This window comes from Nicotiana tabacum, chromosome 10, assembly GCF_000715075.1.
Source record: "Nicotiana tabacum cultivar K326 chromosome 10, ASM71507v2, whole genome shotgun sequence".
In the NCBI taxonomy this organism is placed as follows: domain Eukaryota; kingdom Viridiplantae; phylum Streptophyta; class Magnoliopsida; order Solanales; family Solanaceae; genus Nicotiana; species Nicotiana tabacum.
Window position 1 is genome coordinate 5,116,403 of NC_134089.1, and position 17,836 is coordinate 5,134,238.

Genomic DNA, 17,836 nt, shown 5'->3' on the forward strand with positions numbered 1-17,836 from the left:
ATTTTTTAAAAGAAGAATATCTCTTTGTCATAAAATATACACATTAATTTCCAATTTTTTTTAATACTCCCACTTTTTTTCTTTATCATTTTCAAATATAAAAATTACTAACACTTTATTTTACTTGTTAGTTGGGTATGATTGAGTCAAGCTGTACTTTACATATTTTAAAATAATATAATCATAAAGTTCATAGTGCTTAATCTTTTTTCTTTATAATTGGGACCATTTCCTCCACTTGACTTTTTCAATATTCAAAACTTAAGTAAAACTCCTTTCTGATCGGACGGTTGGGATTGAACGATCACGATGATCGTGGCCCTAAGAACCTCTTGTGTGGGGCCATTTACGGTGGGTGATCAGTGCACGTAATAACAATCGATTTCGCGTGCTAATCAATTGCCTACTCGTGTAATATTTATCGTTTGAAATCATAATGCTATTGTTTGTGCAAAACCTAATCATTTTTTTAAATAATAAATTACTTCATATGAACAAGAATTCATAAAAGTGTTATGGTTATGAAAATTCTAAAATTATTAATTATAAAATAAAGAAATTTAATTAATGAAATTAGAAGGAAATGAAGAAAGATAGAATGCTCATTTCCATGTGGTAATCAAGCCGAGAAAGAATAGGATATCGTTAAGGATGACTTCTTGTTAGTGTAACGAAAAACTAAATAATACAAGAATTTTCTTAGCCCGTCTGAATTTAAGTTAGCGTTTGGACATAAATTTGGTTGAAATTTAAAAAAAAAGTTTTCAAAGTTGTGTTGAAAGATAATTTTGGAAGTTGAAATTGTGTTTGGACATGCATTTTATTTGAACAAAAAAATTGACGTTTTGTGAGTGGAAGAAAAAATTTCACCCAAAACTGCCCTAAATTAATTTTTGAGAACTTGAAAAAAAAATTATTTATTTTTCAAAAACGGATCATATTCCATGAACGAACAATATATTTTCAAAAAAAAAATTGAAAAAAATAACTAAAACTATAGTCAAACGGGAGCTAAAATTTTAGAATCTAAACGATAGAAATGAGGATATATGAGTATTTCATGACTCAAAGTATGTCCACAAAATATTATGACTTGTTTTATTTGTATTATTTCTTCTAGGATTTGGATTTCAATCATTTGATCTGTCATGCCAGGACAAAATTTATAGTAAATGATAGTATTTTAAGTACTAAATATGTGTTTCTCAAATAAAAAAGTAATCCACGTTTGAAGGTAGTTAACCAACTGTTTTTCTTGGATTCGCGACCAAACTCCAATTATTAGCTTAAAAAGAAAAGAAAATAAAAAGGAACATTAATTATTGGGATTCAATAATTTCTTTAAAGGGATTAGCAGATAGAACATTTTTGTTTTTTGTTTTTTTTTTATTTTGGTATTAGCACTATTTTTTTTTCTCCTTCATTTATTGGTGTCTTTTCCAATCAATAAAAGACCTCAATTTAAGTAGAAAATAGCCCCTTTGGGATTTGAATTGCTAGTTTGACATGATTTCACATAATCTAAAGATGCGGCGTTTTAATTTCAAGAGGTTTTTGAGAAACAATTTTGAAGAGAAATTATGCATTTAGATTATTTGCCTAATTTTGCTTTTCGATTAAAAAAAAAATACTCCCCTTATGTTCTAGTTTATATGGCAATAATTTTTTAGCTCTTTTCAAAAAAAAAAGTTAGCTTTCGAAATTTGAAAACAGTTAAACTTAGCTAGCGTTTGGACATAGATTTAGTTGAAACTTGAAAAAATAATTTTTGAAGTAGTTTTGAAAAATAATTTTTGGAAGTTGAAATTATGTTTGGACATGCATTTTATTTGAAAAAAATTAAAGTTTTGTGAGTGGGAGAACAAGTTTCACCCAAAATCTACCCTAAACTAGATTTTGGGAACTTGAAAAATAATTTCAGAAATTTTTCAAAAATAAATCATTAATCTATGAACAAACAACGTTTTCAAAAAAGATTTGAAAAAACGTTGCCAAAATGTATGGCCAAACGGGGCCTTAAAATCTTTGTTTTATCCTTAGTAATAAGCTCTTATTTCCATACAAATATTATAACATATTTAATATTACAATTTGAGAAGTCTTATAACCACATAAATGTTATTGACATATTTATGACCATAAATTTAAAAATATATGTTTTTACTCCTAATAAAACTTATAGCCACACAAATATTGCTATACCTCAGCTAATGATGTTGAGTTCCTCCGGTGTTTGTCAATGAAGCACTCTAGACTGATATCCTAGGAATTACTTTTGTTAGAAAAACTCTGATTTGTAATATAATTAATACTATCTCAAACAATACTATCCAACTGGACAGCTCCAATGTGGCGCCACCCATGTAATTATTTTTGTTAATTAATTAAGTATTTGCTTAACCAAAAAAATGATGTCAAGTTCTTGTTTAGCCGATGTTGCTTGATACTTGATTTTGTTTTGTGGTTTATTATAGATATTACTTTAGTCATATGACTTTTTAATAAAAGTGATTTAAATAACCTAAGAAAATCATAAGAGAATATCAGAGATTTTTGCTGGTCATTTTCTTCTATTCAAGTTGTAAGTGATAGGAGATGAAAACCTTATATGATACATTGACCATACAATTTCACACAATCCTTTTCAAAATAAAATATTTCAATAGGCGTGATTTTATGGTCAAGTGGGAAAGATAAGCACTTGCACCAATTGACTTGCCAACTAGGTTTCACCTCACTCTATGCTTAGCAAAGGATGATCAATCAAACAAGTGTGTTAATCTGTTTTTTTTTTTTTTGGGCAAACTTATCCAGATTGAGACTTTATTGTTTCTTTCTTGAAATCAATTAATATCTTTTTGTTCATTTATTAACAGAATAATCAAACTACCAGATTCAACTAGATAATCCGACAATTTTGATACTTTAGTTCACCTATTGGTGGTCATTTGTTTTTTTCAAACAGAAACTCCATTGTTTTTTTCTCTTTTTGTTCGTATAGAAAGAAAAAAAATCTTAATTGGACCATTCACTAGTAGTTAGCTAAGGTAGATAGGTCCTTAGACGTTATATGACGTCTGAAATATTTCTAATTTATTAAAGTTGTTCTAAAGAAGAGGAGGTCACGGGAAGTCACGGGTTCGAGCCGTAAAAATAGTCTTTTGCAGAAATGTCGGGTAAAGCTAAGTATGATAGAGGATCCAGTCTTTCTCCGGACCCACAGATAGTGGGAGCTTAGTACACCGGGCTGCCCCTTTTTTTTTTAAAGCAAAGCATCAATCGTTCATAAAGCACAAAAGGTGAATTCTTTAATTTTAAGGCGAAGCATATATGTATAGTGAAAACTTGCTTAAAATTTCGGAAATATTAAATTTTGAATCTATAATTTCAAATTACAAAGAGTTGATTAATAAAACCTTAAAAGTTGAACTCATCTGAACTAATTTATCCAAAATTTATTTTCCGAATCTGATATTGCATAATTGCAGGAGAGTTAATATTATAATGGTAAACAATATTGAGGAAAACAATATTATAATGGTAAACAAATTATAATTGCGCTAACTACTGTTAGTTGTGTGTTTTCGCTTGATTTTTTGATTCGTTTCTTGTCATTGGCCCTTCCTTTTATCTTTCTTGAGCTGATGGTCTACCGGAAACAGTCTCCCAGCCTTTTTAAAGGTGGGAGTAAGATCTGCGTACACACTACCCTCCACATACCCCACTTATGAGAATATACTAGGTTTGTTGTTGTAATATCGAGGAAAACACTTCTTATCTCAACGGATCTTTCATATAGAAGAGTAATTTTAGCAATTTAATGACTTTGAAGTGAATCAATAAAGTATGTGACTTTTGCTAATAAAGTACAACGTTGATATGACCAGAGGCGGACCCAAGATTTAAAGGTTGCAGATGATATTTGCATTCAATCAAAATTTGTTTTGTATATAGGATGACACTATTTATATATATTACTATATTTTAAAGACATATATATGTAGAATTTTGCCAAACTTTATGGGTGCCCGTGATCCCTCCTTTTATAATGTAGGTCCAGCGCTACGATGAATGACGAGGTCCTCGTAACTCGACGTCTTGCGGAGGACGACCTTAAGGCAAACAAGAGTATACGACCCTTGTAATAATACAGGCCCATTAGGAGGTACTAGGAATATTCCTTCGAACTTGTTTTTTATAGCTTAGAAGGGTTTCACTCTTTATATATATAGCGAACAACAACCTTGTAAAGGGGCACTTCTTGGCTGATCCATAATACTTGTTGTAAATTTGCTTACATAAACGAGTGAGAAGATTTATGGTAAAAGATTGGTTAATCTGGATAGATAAAGAAGTCTTATTATCCGTATTCTCCTTATCCATCTTTCGTTCTAGAGATTATTATACTTAGCTATGATTTACCCCTTCATATTCTTTGATTATTGATTTATTCAAAAAGGTTTCGATATCTTTTGAGTCAAACAAGTATATAACTAGAGGGTTGCTTGCATTTTTTAATTTTCTCTGGGTTTATGGTTTTTATTTCCAGCCTTTTCTAAATGTAGCAACAAAACATTGTATAACCATAAACCATGGAAGAAGAAAAGGGAACGGAACAAAAAACAATAAAACGGAGAGTGTGTTTGGTCTGACGCATGTGATTTTCCATGAAAAATATTAGATTGGTTTGTGAAAATTTTTTGCTGGAAAAAGTATACTAAAAACTAAAAATATATTAGTAAATCAAGAATGTTTGGATGAAAATTTTGAATTAATTAATAATAATATCTAAGTGTTAACTGGAGCGAATAATATAAAATATAAAATTTAGATAGTTGAGGAAAATGACTTCCGTCATTAGTGCATTTTCCCCTTTTATAAAAATTGCTTTTCTTGAAAAATATATTATGGTAACCAATCACCAGAAATGACTTCCTATCAAACACACATGGAGGCCAGAGCATTTCCCTTTTTTATTTTATTTTTATTGCTTTCAATCTTTTAAATGCAAAATGATTATTGCTTTGATTCTAACTATCTAATAAATGCTTAACTAGTTTAGTTGTTGCTAGAACAATTGATTTCTTTTTACTGGTGTAAGATTGAGTCCTTCATCAACCAAACGCTACAACACAAAGTGACATCAAACTTCAATATTTTCTTGATTTTGCCATGTCCGACATTTGTCTTTTATGACAATCTTACTTAAAGTTACGAATCTATAGATATTAAATTAGCAAATTATCTTAGATTTTAAATGAACATTTCTTTTTGTCTTATATCATCTAATGATGGATTAAATAATGTTATGCTCTACAATTGGAAACAAGAAAAAGACCCTTATTAGCCCGACATTTGGCTTCTCTTTGTTATTACTTCAATCTACTTGAATTTATTTTCTATATGAAGAGAAGTTATATAGCCTACATTGATTGTGTCAATATATGAGCAAAGATTTTATGGTGCCACCCTTAATTTAGAGTAACCTTTAGCATTTCAAAGAAATGAATTGCTTCAAAATACCAGTGTTAATCAAGTTTATCATGGGTTTTTCCATATCTTTGGACTTAGTTTTTTCTCAGACTAATATCTCCCATAACTGTATCCTGAATATTAACATTTCTTCATCTGGGGAGGATTGTACTACTTTAGACAGAAATTGGGATGGTTTTTTAACCCAACCTTGCTGTGGATTACCTTTCAATAGATATTTACAAGCATTGGCACGTTGGACAAACCAAACAGGACATATCTTTCTTAATTCCACACAACAGATTCACTGTTTAACTTCGATGAAGAACACTAGTTCTGATACTTTTAGCTGTGGCATTGAAAAGTTGACTAGTGGTGTAGGAGGCTACTCTAATTATTCAAATATAGTCGTTGTGAACGAGTTAGGAAACAGATTGAAAAATCTAAGAGATGATTGCAGCCTAATGGATTCAGATGGAGGACTCACTAAAGGCAGCAATCAGTGTTTGAGGACATGGGGATCATTAGCTTCACAATCGAAAAATAATTTGATGAAAGTTGAGGCTGACATTTGTAGATTTAGTATGTTGATTTTGTTAACAAGCCAAAGAATTTCTGATGAGAGTTGGATTAATGAAATCTTTCATTGCCTAGGAGACAACTCTCTCCCTTTAGGTAATACTTGTCTACTTTCTGTTACAGATTTATGTTTTTCTCTTCCAACTTTTTGGATATTAAATTTTGATATTGACTTATCATTGTAATGTGCAGTATCTTCTAGAGATGAGACTGGAAGTGAAACTAGACATAGAACAAAGTTTAAAAGAGGTAATATCTTGAAATTTTTATTCACAACTATTATTGCTATTGCTGAGTTTCAGGACAAAAAAATGTTCATAAGGTTAAGCATTGGTTAAATATGCAGATCTTGGGATTCTAATTGGTGGTATAGTGGGGCTTGTAGTAATAATAATCATTGGCGTCTGGATCTTATTGAAAAGGAAGAATGAAGTTAAACCGTCAAGTGGAAGATATAGTAAGTCCTCTACACCAATAATCATAGAAAAGATCATTGTTCTGAATGTTTTAGCTTATACTAATTCTGTTTCGTGTTAGCAGTATCAGATGGATCTTACTCTGAAGAATCAAGCTATCGTAAATTATCACTTAAAGAAATTTACTTCGCGACTGACAATCTCAGCATGTCTAACTTCATAGGTCAAGGCATAGCTGGTAAGAACAAAATCGAATTATGTACAAGTTGGCCTAGTCTCCTATGATGCGCCTATTTATAGATCAATTCCTTTTGAAAGTTGGATTTTGAAATGATCATGTTCTACAGGAAAAGTATACAAAGGAATTCGGGCAGATGGACAATATGTGGCAATTAAGCATATAATTAAGGATGAACAGATGGAAACACTGGTTAGAGAAGTTACAAGCCTCTCGCATATCTGCCAGCTTTGAAGCCAAACTCTCAAACTTTGGTTTATCCAAAATTATTAGCATTGTTCACTCTTATGCTAGCTCAGAAGTGAGAGGAACTTTTGGTTATGTTGATCCTGAGTACCAAAAGAATCGACACGTTAATTCTTATGGTGATGTCTATAGGTTTGGGATAGTGCTGCTACAACTATTATCTGGACAAAGGGTTATCAACTTGGATTTGCAGAATCCAATGCCTCTAAGTAAAATGGTAAAAATAAATACTCACTCTTCTCTTGTGGTTTTTTTCAAACTTTCTTAATTTAACATGTCGTTTTGAATCTTAGGCGAAAAACTTGACGAAAGGTGGGAACATCAAAGAATTTGTTGATCCCAAAATGGAGGGGAAATTCTCAATGGAGGCTTTTGAACTTATACTTAAGTTAGCTTTGGTTAGCATAGGGCTGAAGCAGCAACGGCCATCCATGGAACAAGTGGTTGTTAAACTCGAAGAGGCTCTTGATTTATCGACAAGAGTTGATTCAGTCCATTTTTAGTGCACATACACTTTATCTGGTTAAGTCCAGATTGAATCTGATGAATATAATAGCTTAAGTACAATTTATTTTTTTAAAAGCTTACCCAAGATCAAAGGCGAATCAAGATTTTATAGTAAGTGGATTCAAAATGAGTTTAATACACAAGTATACATCTTTTCTGCATATATATGTACTTATGGATCAAGCGGAAAGTTATGGTTTCCATTGAACTCACTGAAGATCTGTCTCTGCCAAAGAATGTATAATGATATAACTTTCCTCTAATACACAGTTTGATCTTAAGTAAGTACCTACATGGAGAGTGTAACAGAACAATCAAGTTAAAACAAGTTTACTGATTGTACCAACTGAATCAGATAAAATAAGGCTCATTATTTAGTCCAAGATATCACGAATTCCCGGAGTAATTCTGAATCTCCTTGAGCGATTATGAAGATATCTGCTTTCCGTGCTTGAAGTTTCTTTGCTCCGGCATGAGCTTTAATAAAGGAATCTGCAAGCATTTTTAAAAGAATTAATTGAGTGTTCGGGTAAAAGTGAATACCATGGTAAAGCCCTTTTTGTTAAGGTTTCTCCGAATTTCTTTAGTAAAATCGATTCGATCTCGTTTGGAGCCAAATCGCTTCCCTTTATAGAAGTGATGCACATTGTAATGTGCTCTTGCGGATCCGATGATCCATCATATGTGGGAATATCCGGCATCTTAAATCTCTTTGGGATCAATTCCGGAGCTGCACTAGGTTTAAATGGCAATTGTATATATTTCTTTGAGTCCGGACCCTTAAGGACTGGTGGTGCTCTCGGAATTTGATCCTTCCAAGCGTGAAATTCTTTAGCATTTTGATCCATACGTGTATTTATCTTTCTTCATACACTTTCCGAGTTCAGCCATGAAAGGATCATATATGATGTTTTCATTTTCGGATCCATTACCTGTACCGCCTGCCCGGTCATTATCCGATCTAAATCCCTCATTTGAAGCTAACTTACTCGTTCCCGGAATCATTTGCATCGTTGGAACACTAAGAGAGGCTCGAACTCCACTATTTGAATTATTTGAGGCCGCCGATATTGCTTGTTGAAGTTCGGTCATTATCCGGTTTTGTCTTGAGAGATGATTCATAGTTTTCATTTGTTGTGCTCTCAAAACGTTCACGATATCGGCTACGGGCTTATCATCCAAATCATCAGGAGTAGGACTCCTCGCACGTTGAGAATTTCTTTCCACCTGACTTGGAGTTGATTTGTTCCCATCATGGTGAGTTACACCAGTCGAATCGTCTTGTTGATATCCACTGCGTACACGATGCAAATTGCCCATAGACTCGTTGTTGTTGTTTAGACCAGCGTTGAGAGGCTTGTTGTCATCATTGTGTTCCATAACTATAATACGCTTACTAAAACGATAAAACTTTCAAGATTAACACATTAAAATAATACCACAATTGTCTATGCCCCATGACAGGCGTCAAACCATTTAACTGTAAAAAGGTACAATTGAATTTGTATATGTGATTAATAGGTACGTGGATTAAGATGATCTAATTAGCAAAACTATAAATGAAAAGTAGCAAAATACAAGATACTTAAAGAATGAACAAGCCTGAATTTCAGATGAAGTTCACCGAAGTGAAGTTAATAACGAAGCTCGGACAAATATTTTTGTATAGAACTATGAAAATGCAAAAAAAGAAAGGTTATTCTTGATGATTCTTCTGGATCGTGTCCTTACAATGAGTACAAATGCCTCTATTTACAGCTATATTTAGATAGACAAGATCGTTAAATTTCACCCTCTTAAAGATGAATAAAATTTCCTCTTAATGGTTGCATAACCTTGGGAATAAATGTCGAGATCTTCTGTAATGGTAATTTCCTTCAACTGGTGTCTTGTTTTTAAATTAATTTTTCTCACTACTAGAAATCCGGAAAAAAGCGACCAAAATTTAGCGACCAAAACTGGTCTGTGGGAAAAAGCGACCAAAGTTGGTCGCTAAACTAGCGAAAATAATAAAATAAATAAAAGAAATAAAATAGCGACCAAGGTTGGTCGCTACTTGGTTGCTATATTAGTCAAAATGTTGACTGGACTGGTCAGACTTTCTTGGTCAAACATTTACTAAGATTAGTGACCAATGTTGGTCGCTAAAGTGGGACCCACCTACAAAATTTTAATAATTATATTATTATTTTAAAAAAATTATAAAATATAAATATATATAATATAAAAATGGCGACCAACGTTGGTCGCTACTTAAAGGGTAGGCAGATACCGACCAACTTTGGTCGCTTAAATGGGGCCCAGTTATACAATTTTAATAATTATATTATTAATTTAAATATTATATGAAATATAATTAAATCTGATTTAAATATAGCGACCAACTTTGGTCGCTAAACTAAATTCTTGAATAAATAGCGACCAAAGTTGGTCTCTATTCAGGTCAACAATGGTCAAAATTAAAAATCACTTTTGTATTTACTATCTAAATAATATAAATATAAGTCGTTAATACTTTTGTAATACAAGGGATGAATAGTACTACGAATCGTGCGTGTCTCTCTCTCTCTCTCTCTCTCTATATATATATAAAATATATACTTACGCTATATTATGCACCGAGTATAAGTCTATTAGGTAATATTATATCGAATATAGCTTACATATATAATATATATATACTTACGCTATACTATGCACTAAGTATAAGTGTATTAGGTAATACTGTATCGAATATAGCTTTTATATATATATATATATATATAATATATACTTACGTTATACTATGCACTAAGTATAAGTGTATTAGGTAATACTGTATCGAATATAGCTTATATATATATAATATATATACTTACGCTATACTATGCACTAAGTATAAGTGTATTAGGTAATACTGTATCGAATATAGCTTATATATATATAATATATATATATACTTACGCTATACTATGCACTGCGTATAAGTGTATTAGGTAATACTGTATCGAATATAGCTTATATATATATATATATATATATATATATATATATATATATATATATATATACTTACGCTATACTATGCACTGAGTATAAGTGTATTAGGTAGTACTGTATCGAATATAGCTTATATATATATATATATATATATATATACTTACGCTATACTATGCACTAAGTATAAGTGTATTAGGTAGTATTATATCGAATATAGCTTATATATATAATATATATATACTTACGCTATACTATGCACTGAGTATAAGTGTATTAGGTCATACTGTATCGAATATAGCTTATATATATAATATATATATACTTACGCTATACTATGCACTGCGTATAAGTGTATTAGGTCATACTGTATCGAATATAGCTTATATATATAATATATATACTTACGCTATACTATGCACTAAGTATAAGTGTATTAGGTAATACTGTATCGAATATAGCTTATATATATACTATATATACTTACGCTATACTATGCACTAAGTATAAGTGTATTAGGTAGTATTATATCGAATATAGCTTATATATATATAATATATATACTTACGCTATACTATGCACTGAGTATAAGTGTATTAGGTCATACTGTATAGAATATAGCTTATATATATATATTATATATACTTACGCTACCAATATGCACATAATGGTAATGATGTTTATATAAATCTATATCATGCTTGTTTAACAAACGAATAGTCTGTTCAGACGAATTTAATGTTAAAGACTGTTCAGTCGTTTTTATCAATTATTTAGAAGAAAGTTTATCAAACCAACCATAATCATAAATGGTTTTTATAGAAACTTTAGGAATTGTCCATTTATTTAATAAATCAAGGTTTTGAGGTATATCTACCTCTTCAAGTCTAGTACCTTTAGTACTTGTTTCTCCCAGATCCATTCCAAAAGCTTCATATCTATGTTGAATATTTCATATCTATTACATATTTACCATAAAAATTCCTAGGCTCTGATACCATTTACACCAGGATCAGGGTAGGCGGGCGGTAGTCCGCACGGCCATCCAGATCTAGCTGTTTCAGTACCTTTGAAGGTTGGCGGTAGTCCACACGACCAGTAAAGATTCGAAATATATGGAAATTTTATTATAGTTTTAATGATTGTATGGAAGGATCTATATCTTTTTACCCAAGCAAGAGGCCTGTCTAGGTCCGATACATACTCTTATTGAGCCCTTGCGTCTAGCAGTTCTAACTGTGAAAAGGATATCCCTTTTGACAACTCGGCGGGCTTTAATGTCACAGCTGGCTAGACGTAGCCACTAAGGAAAAGCCAATAAGAGTAGTACCAGAACTGACTGTACCACCATCTTGGAACCAAGCCAAGAAACTATATTAAAATTTCTTTATATTTAGAAAGAGTCTGGGATGTCTTCATGGTTAATGTGCAAGAGAAATTAGTTCTTCAACATAGATATGAATCCGTTTAGCCGGACATAATCACGGCTGGGGAGAGAAACTAAGTATTTAAAATAGTAAAAGAAAATAGAATATGTACCTTGAAGGTCGAGAAGCAAGGCCCTTGAGATGAACTGAACTTCAAAACTTTTATTAATTTTCAATTGATTTACAAACTAATAAACTAAAGCTTTACAAATGGAGTTGAGAGAGAGAGTTGTAGAGAGAGAGAGTGTAGAGAGAGGGGGGTTCCGGCTCTCCTTTCTAAAATAGTAAATTGGGTCCCACATCTGGGTCCCTACACAGTGTTTCTACTGTAGTTGAACAGTGTTTCTACTGTGGATGAACAGTGTATCTACTGTTGAGTGGGTCCTGGAGGCTGGTAAGCTGTCAAGTCTTTTTCTTGTCCAAATTGTGCATTTGTTGGAGGAAATTTTCCACGTTTTCTATATCTCTGTCAGATAATATTACCTCTGGCTGTATTGGTTGTGTATCTTCCACGAGGTCATCACCACTTGTTTCACTTCGCATTGAAGTTTCTGATTTGTCGCATTGATCCAGTGACTGAAGCAAGTTTCTTTTCACTTCTTCTAAGTATTGATTTATCAAATCAATTTTATCTCCTTCTTGAACTGAGATTCTTCGAGCAATATGTTTAACTATGCTTTCTTCTATCATCTTCTTTTGAGGGGTCGTTATATATAATTGGATTTGTGTTTTAATAGAATCCAATAATTCTTGACCTTATAGTGTTTTTGTTTTGGGATCAGTCTTCATCAATTTGTCCCAAAAATTATTATAGAATATCCTATATAAACAAGGGATTTGTTCTTCCGTATAACCTAGTTCAGGAGTCCATTTATGAATCCAGGGGATAGAGAATTCAATAAAGAAGTAGATTTGATCAATTTTTTCTAGATAACAGATATAATCTGCGTGATATAACTCAGTTAGGAACGGCGAAACTTTTGCCCATTCTTTGTATAACTTAAGGAATGGTCCAGGCAGAATCTTTGTAGTAGGACCGTGGTATGACCACCAGTTTAAAAACCAGTTAGGGATAGGTCCTGTAAATACCTTTGCACATACTTTGATAAACCAAGTATGTTTATGTCTCTCATTATTATAATAAAGCACCCTATCAAATGCTTGGATATAATCCCAATAAGTAAAATTCATAGGAGATTTATTAAGGCTTATCTGCCTTTCTTTCATTGTTGAAATCCCTCATTCTTCAACAGATATAATCTGTTTGATAATGACTTTTGAAAAGTTATAAACGTTTTCATTTGTGTTATAACCCGAAAAGTGCTGGAATTCTGCACTTCCTGTACTGATTAGGATAGTCTCATAATAAGTGCGGGTTTTATATGATTCACCCGGGTAGTATAATCCATTAATCAAATATCTCTGGAATATTTTCCATGGTTCTTCTTTTCTCTGAATCTCAGAGTTTCCAAGGAGAAATATCATTTCTCTCTTTGGTAATTTTTCGTATGATTTGATATCATCATTGTCTTCTTCTTTAGCAATTGAAGCAAAAGTATCACTTTACTTTTTGGATGCCAAATAAGCCTGCAGATGTCCATATAGAGGACTATCTTCTGGAATATCTTCCATATGTATAGAATGTCCTGATGATTCGCCTGTAAGAGGTACCTTTGAGTTTATCAAACTCTTTTTTCCTCTTTGTATTACTGGAGAATTTGATGAGGATCCGTATGACGATCCTTGAGAGTAAGTCCTATTAGGGGAAGATCTTCCCCTACCTCTGCCCCTGGTGGCCCATGAAGGGTCCATTCTGCATAAATAGCAAGTCATTAGTAATTAAAAAAGATATCATAATTCTATCGCCGATATAATCTTGGCTGGGAATTCATTTTCAATTAACTGAAGAATATTAGTAACTTCATTAATACTAGAGCAATCTTCTTCAATATTATTAATAATGTCAGCCATAATTTTATCAAGTATGAGACACTTTAAGTCTCTGTTTAAATTAATCACTTTAAGAATAGTGATTAACACTTTATCATCTAATATCATGGTATAATAATTCATATTTTATTCTAAATATTCCCGGGATAGAAAATTCGGAAGGGAATTATCAATTCCTTTTTTATATTGTATTTCAAAATCGAAAGGTGCCAGCTGAGCCTGCCATCTAGCAAATATTAATTTAGAAGCATCGTGCTTAAAATCTTTGTCAAACATATATTTAACAGATTGAGCATCAGTTTTTATCAAAAACTTTTGGTTATACAAGTTGTCTTGAAACTTTAAAACACATTTAACAATTGTTAACATTTCATGCGCTACAGTAGCATATTTCTTCTGGGCTTCGGTCCATTTACCAGAGTGAAATCTTATTAGGTATTCACTCTTATTGTTGGGATTTATTTTTTTTAAAATTCCTCCATAGCCAATATTAGACGCATCTGTCTCTATAATCTTTTGCCAAGTAGGATTAGCAATGGTTAAACAAGGTAAAGATTTAACACATTATTTAATACTTTGTACTAACTCAGTATGTTAGTTAGTCCAAGGTTGTCTATGATTCTTTTTCAGCCTATCGTATAGAGGAGCTAGATCACGTTACAAACTTTTATAAAAAGGGGATATATAATTCAAACTTCCCAAAAATCTTTGTAATTGTGTCCTGTCAGTAATAACATCAGGAAATTTTGAGGCAAAATCAATTGATCTTTGTATTGGGTTAATTTTTCCCTGGCAAATATTATGACCTAAAAAACGAACATTCGTTTGGAATAGACTCATCTTTGGTTTAGAAATTACTAAATCGTTTTGTATAACAATTTTTTTGAAAATATCAAGATGCTTAATATGCATCTCCAAAGTTTTAGAAAATACTAATATTTCGTCAATATAAACGATGACAAAATCTAAATAAGGGTTAAAAATATCATTCATAATTTTTTTAAATTCAGAAGGGGCATTTTTTAAACCAAATGGCATAACATTCCATTCATATTGCCCAAATGGAACATTGAAAGCAGTTCTATAAGTATGCTCTTTAAATATTTGAATTTGCCAATAACCAGATTTTAAATCAAATTTTGAAAATATATTGGCGTCATATAACCTGGATAGCAAGTCCCTTTTATTGGGGATAGGGTATCGAATCCATTTTAGATGTTTATTTAATGGTTTATAATTTATAACTAAGCGAGGAATACCTCGTTCCTTTTCTGCCGCATTATTAACATAAAAGGCAGAACATGACCAAGGAGATTTTGAGGGTTTTATCAAACCCTTTTGTAACAAACTATCAATCTCGTTTTTGCAGAATTCAACTAGTTCAGCATTCATCTGGCAAGGTCGAGATTTGGTAGGAATATCATCCTCAGAGAAGTTTTCTTCGTAAGGAAGAGTTACAATATGCCTTTTCCGGTTCCAAAAGGCACTAGGGTGATCGGCGCAAACATCAACAACCATCTTTTCAGCAATCAATTTAATCTTTTGCTGAACTTTAGCAGACTGTAAAGTATCTAATATATTCATGCTAAGAATTTCTAATTGCAATGAATCAATATGCCTTTGTTTCATATTAATCAAGGCATTAATATCTCTAGTTACGGGATCTGTAACAAAAGAATAACTTATCTTTTTATCTTGATAAGTAGCAGAAAACTCATGTTCATCTATATTATTGAACGGATAAATAGCATTAATAAAAGGGGTTCCAAGTATAATTGGAAGGTATAACTGATTTTTTACCAAAAAGAAGAAATGAGGAATACAGACTTTATTTTGGCAAATATGAGTATTAGGCAGTTTGTACTCTATATCTAAAGCATGACCAGAAGCGGATTTAACCAAATGAGTGGTCTTTTGAAAATATTTAGTTGGAATTAACCCTTCCTGAATGCAGCTTACATCTGCACCACTATCAATCATAGCTATATCGGTTATAGAAAAATTATTATCGATCAAAATAGTACATTTAATATACCATTTATGTGCAGTAATAATTTGCATCATACCTAAAAACAAATCAGATTTTTCTTCAGTTAGATCAGAAATTTCTTTTCCTTTATCATTAGAAAATTCAGAAATTTTTTTAGTCGAAAATTCAGGTAGAGAATTATTTTTCTCAATTTGAGTAATTCGGTGATCGCAAACCATTTGATTTTGCTTAAGAGACTTAATATCCCTTTTCAAATTCTCAATTTCTCCTTTTAAATATCACGACCCAAACCGATGGGCCGCGATGGGGACCCAGTACCTTACTTGACAGAGTACCAACGTAATGTACCTTTCTTATTACATCATTATATACATGTGACATATGGGCCTAATAGGCTAACATAATCATTTATAAACTCAAACATAGGCCGATGGGGCCGTACAATCTTTCACGTACACAACATATGTCTATAAGCCTCTAAGAGTACATAAGTGTCACAAAGGTCGGGACAGAGTCCCGCCATACCAAACAATAGACGTCTAAATCATACTAACCAAATACGCAACTCCGAAGAAAATGGAGCGCACCAACATCTTCTGCTGAGCTGATAGCCTACTTGGAGGGCTCTTGACCTGTCTATCAGGACCTGCGGGCATGAAACGCAGCGTCCCCAGGCAAAAGGGATGTCAGTACGAATAATGTACTGAGTATGTAAGGCACATAAATAAATACATAGGAAACATGGAAGACATATGGAGTACATGACTCACCCCGTAAGTCTGAATAACTTTGTAAATCATAAATTACTTTTAGCATCATGTATATGCGTATGAATGTCATGTCGTGCATAGGTATATGTTTCATAACATCATCAGCCTCTGAGGGCATCACATCATATCATATCGGCCACTGTGGGCAAAGTCATAATCGTATACCAGCTGATCAGGTGGTGGTGCGTATATAACGCCATAACCATTCTCATATCCCATATACATATATATACATACATATATACGCGTATATAACGCCGTTTGAATACATACATACATACATATATATATGCGTATATAACGCCATTTGAATACATACCCATATATGCGTATATAACGCCGTTTGAATCATATTTCAACCACTGTGGGCAACATCATCATCATATACCAGCTGATCAGGTGGTGGTGCGTATATAACGCCGTAACCTTTTCCCATATCCCGTATACATATATTTACATATATACGCGTATATAACGCCATCTGGTCATGGGTCAATGTACATGAATGCAATGCATAAAAAGTACGTCAATAAAATTATTCGGAATGTCATAAGACCATCTTGCCTCTGAGTAATATCATAAAGTAAATTTTTTTCAACTTTCGTATTTTCCTGAGACCCATGAACAGATGATAAGTTATTATAACACACGAAAATTCAAGAACACAGATGTCTCTAATACTTCTATGAACAGAGTCACTCATGGAATTTGTGCATTTGCACGTTCCGTTCATATCGTATGGATCATGCCAAAAGAAAGAAGGGATAGCCTTAACATACCTGGAGTAGGAACAACTCCGTATAATTATCCCTCGGAAACCTTCGTGGATTGAACTTAGATCCAAAAAATTGAATTTAAGAATCGAAGTTTGGCTTTGAAATTGCTTCTGTTCGTGAGTTTTAAACAAGAAAAGTGATATAACTAACTTTTACCATTTCCATTTCTTGGTAGAACTTTTAACGTGAAAGGTTGGAAGGTTTTTGTCTAGTTTCAGAATGTATCTTGAGTGGCAATTGCCTTAGTCATTACAAATTGTTATATTATAAGAGGTGTCTTCAAGATAAGGCATAAGGTTGCCACCTCCCAAATAATTTTAAGAGTCATTATCTTGGTTAGGGAGGGCTGCCACGTGTCTCATAACTAATTTAAGTTTTATCTACTTATTAGTTAACCAGGTAATGTCCCGTTACCCGGTAATTAATCAATTACCCGTATAATTTAAAAATTATCTCAAATTACTTAAAATTCTATTTATTTTTAAAATA

At 32.3% G+C, this 17,836-nt stretch overlaps 1 protein-coding gene and 1 long non-coding RNA gene across 2 annotated transcripts; one reads left to right on the top strand and one right to left on the bottom strand.

Annotated features, from left to right (window-relative positions):
• Positions 1-5,792: 5,792 nt before the first annotated feature.
• LOC107761162 (uncharacterized) lies at positions 5,793-7,454 on the top strand. The gene is made up of 6 exons (XM_016579344.2): positions 5,793-6,147; positions 6,244-6,300; positions 6,398-6,508; positions 6,592-6,705; positions 6,815-6,897; positions 7,245-7,454. The coding sequence occupies exons 1-6, from the start codon at positions 5,793-5,795 to the stop codon at positions 7,452-7,454; spliced, it is 930 nt and encodes a 309-aa protein (XP_016434830.2).
• Positions 7,455-16,192: 8,738 nt separating this feature from the next.
• LOC142164840 (uncharacterized) lies at positions 16,193-17,567 on the bottom strand. Its single transcript, XR_012695913.1, has 2 exons — positions 17,351-17,567; positions 16,193-16,447 (listed from the first exon to the last, which is right to left on the bottom strand). It is a non-coding gene; the product is annotated as an uncharacterized LOC142164840 (long non-coding RNA).
• Between the last annotated feature and the right edge of the window lie 269 nt (positions 17,568-17,836).

Coding starts and splice junctions, on each gene's coding strand:
- LOC107761162 (XM_016579344.2), top strand. CDS start 5,793: ATGAAGAACACTAGTTCTGATACTTTTAGCTGTGGCATTGAAAAGTTG. Junction 6,148..6,243: donor AGACAACTCTCTCCCTTTAG/GTAATACTTGTC, acceptor TGTAATGTGCAG/TATCTTCTAGAGATGAGACT. Junction 6,509..6,591: donor ACCGTCAAGTGGAAGATATA/GTAAGTCCTCTA, acceptor TCGTGTTAGCAG/TATCAGATGGATCTTACTCT.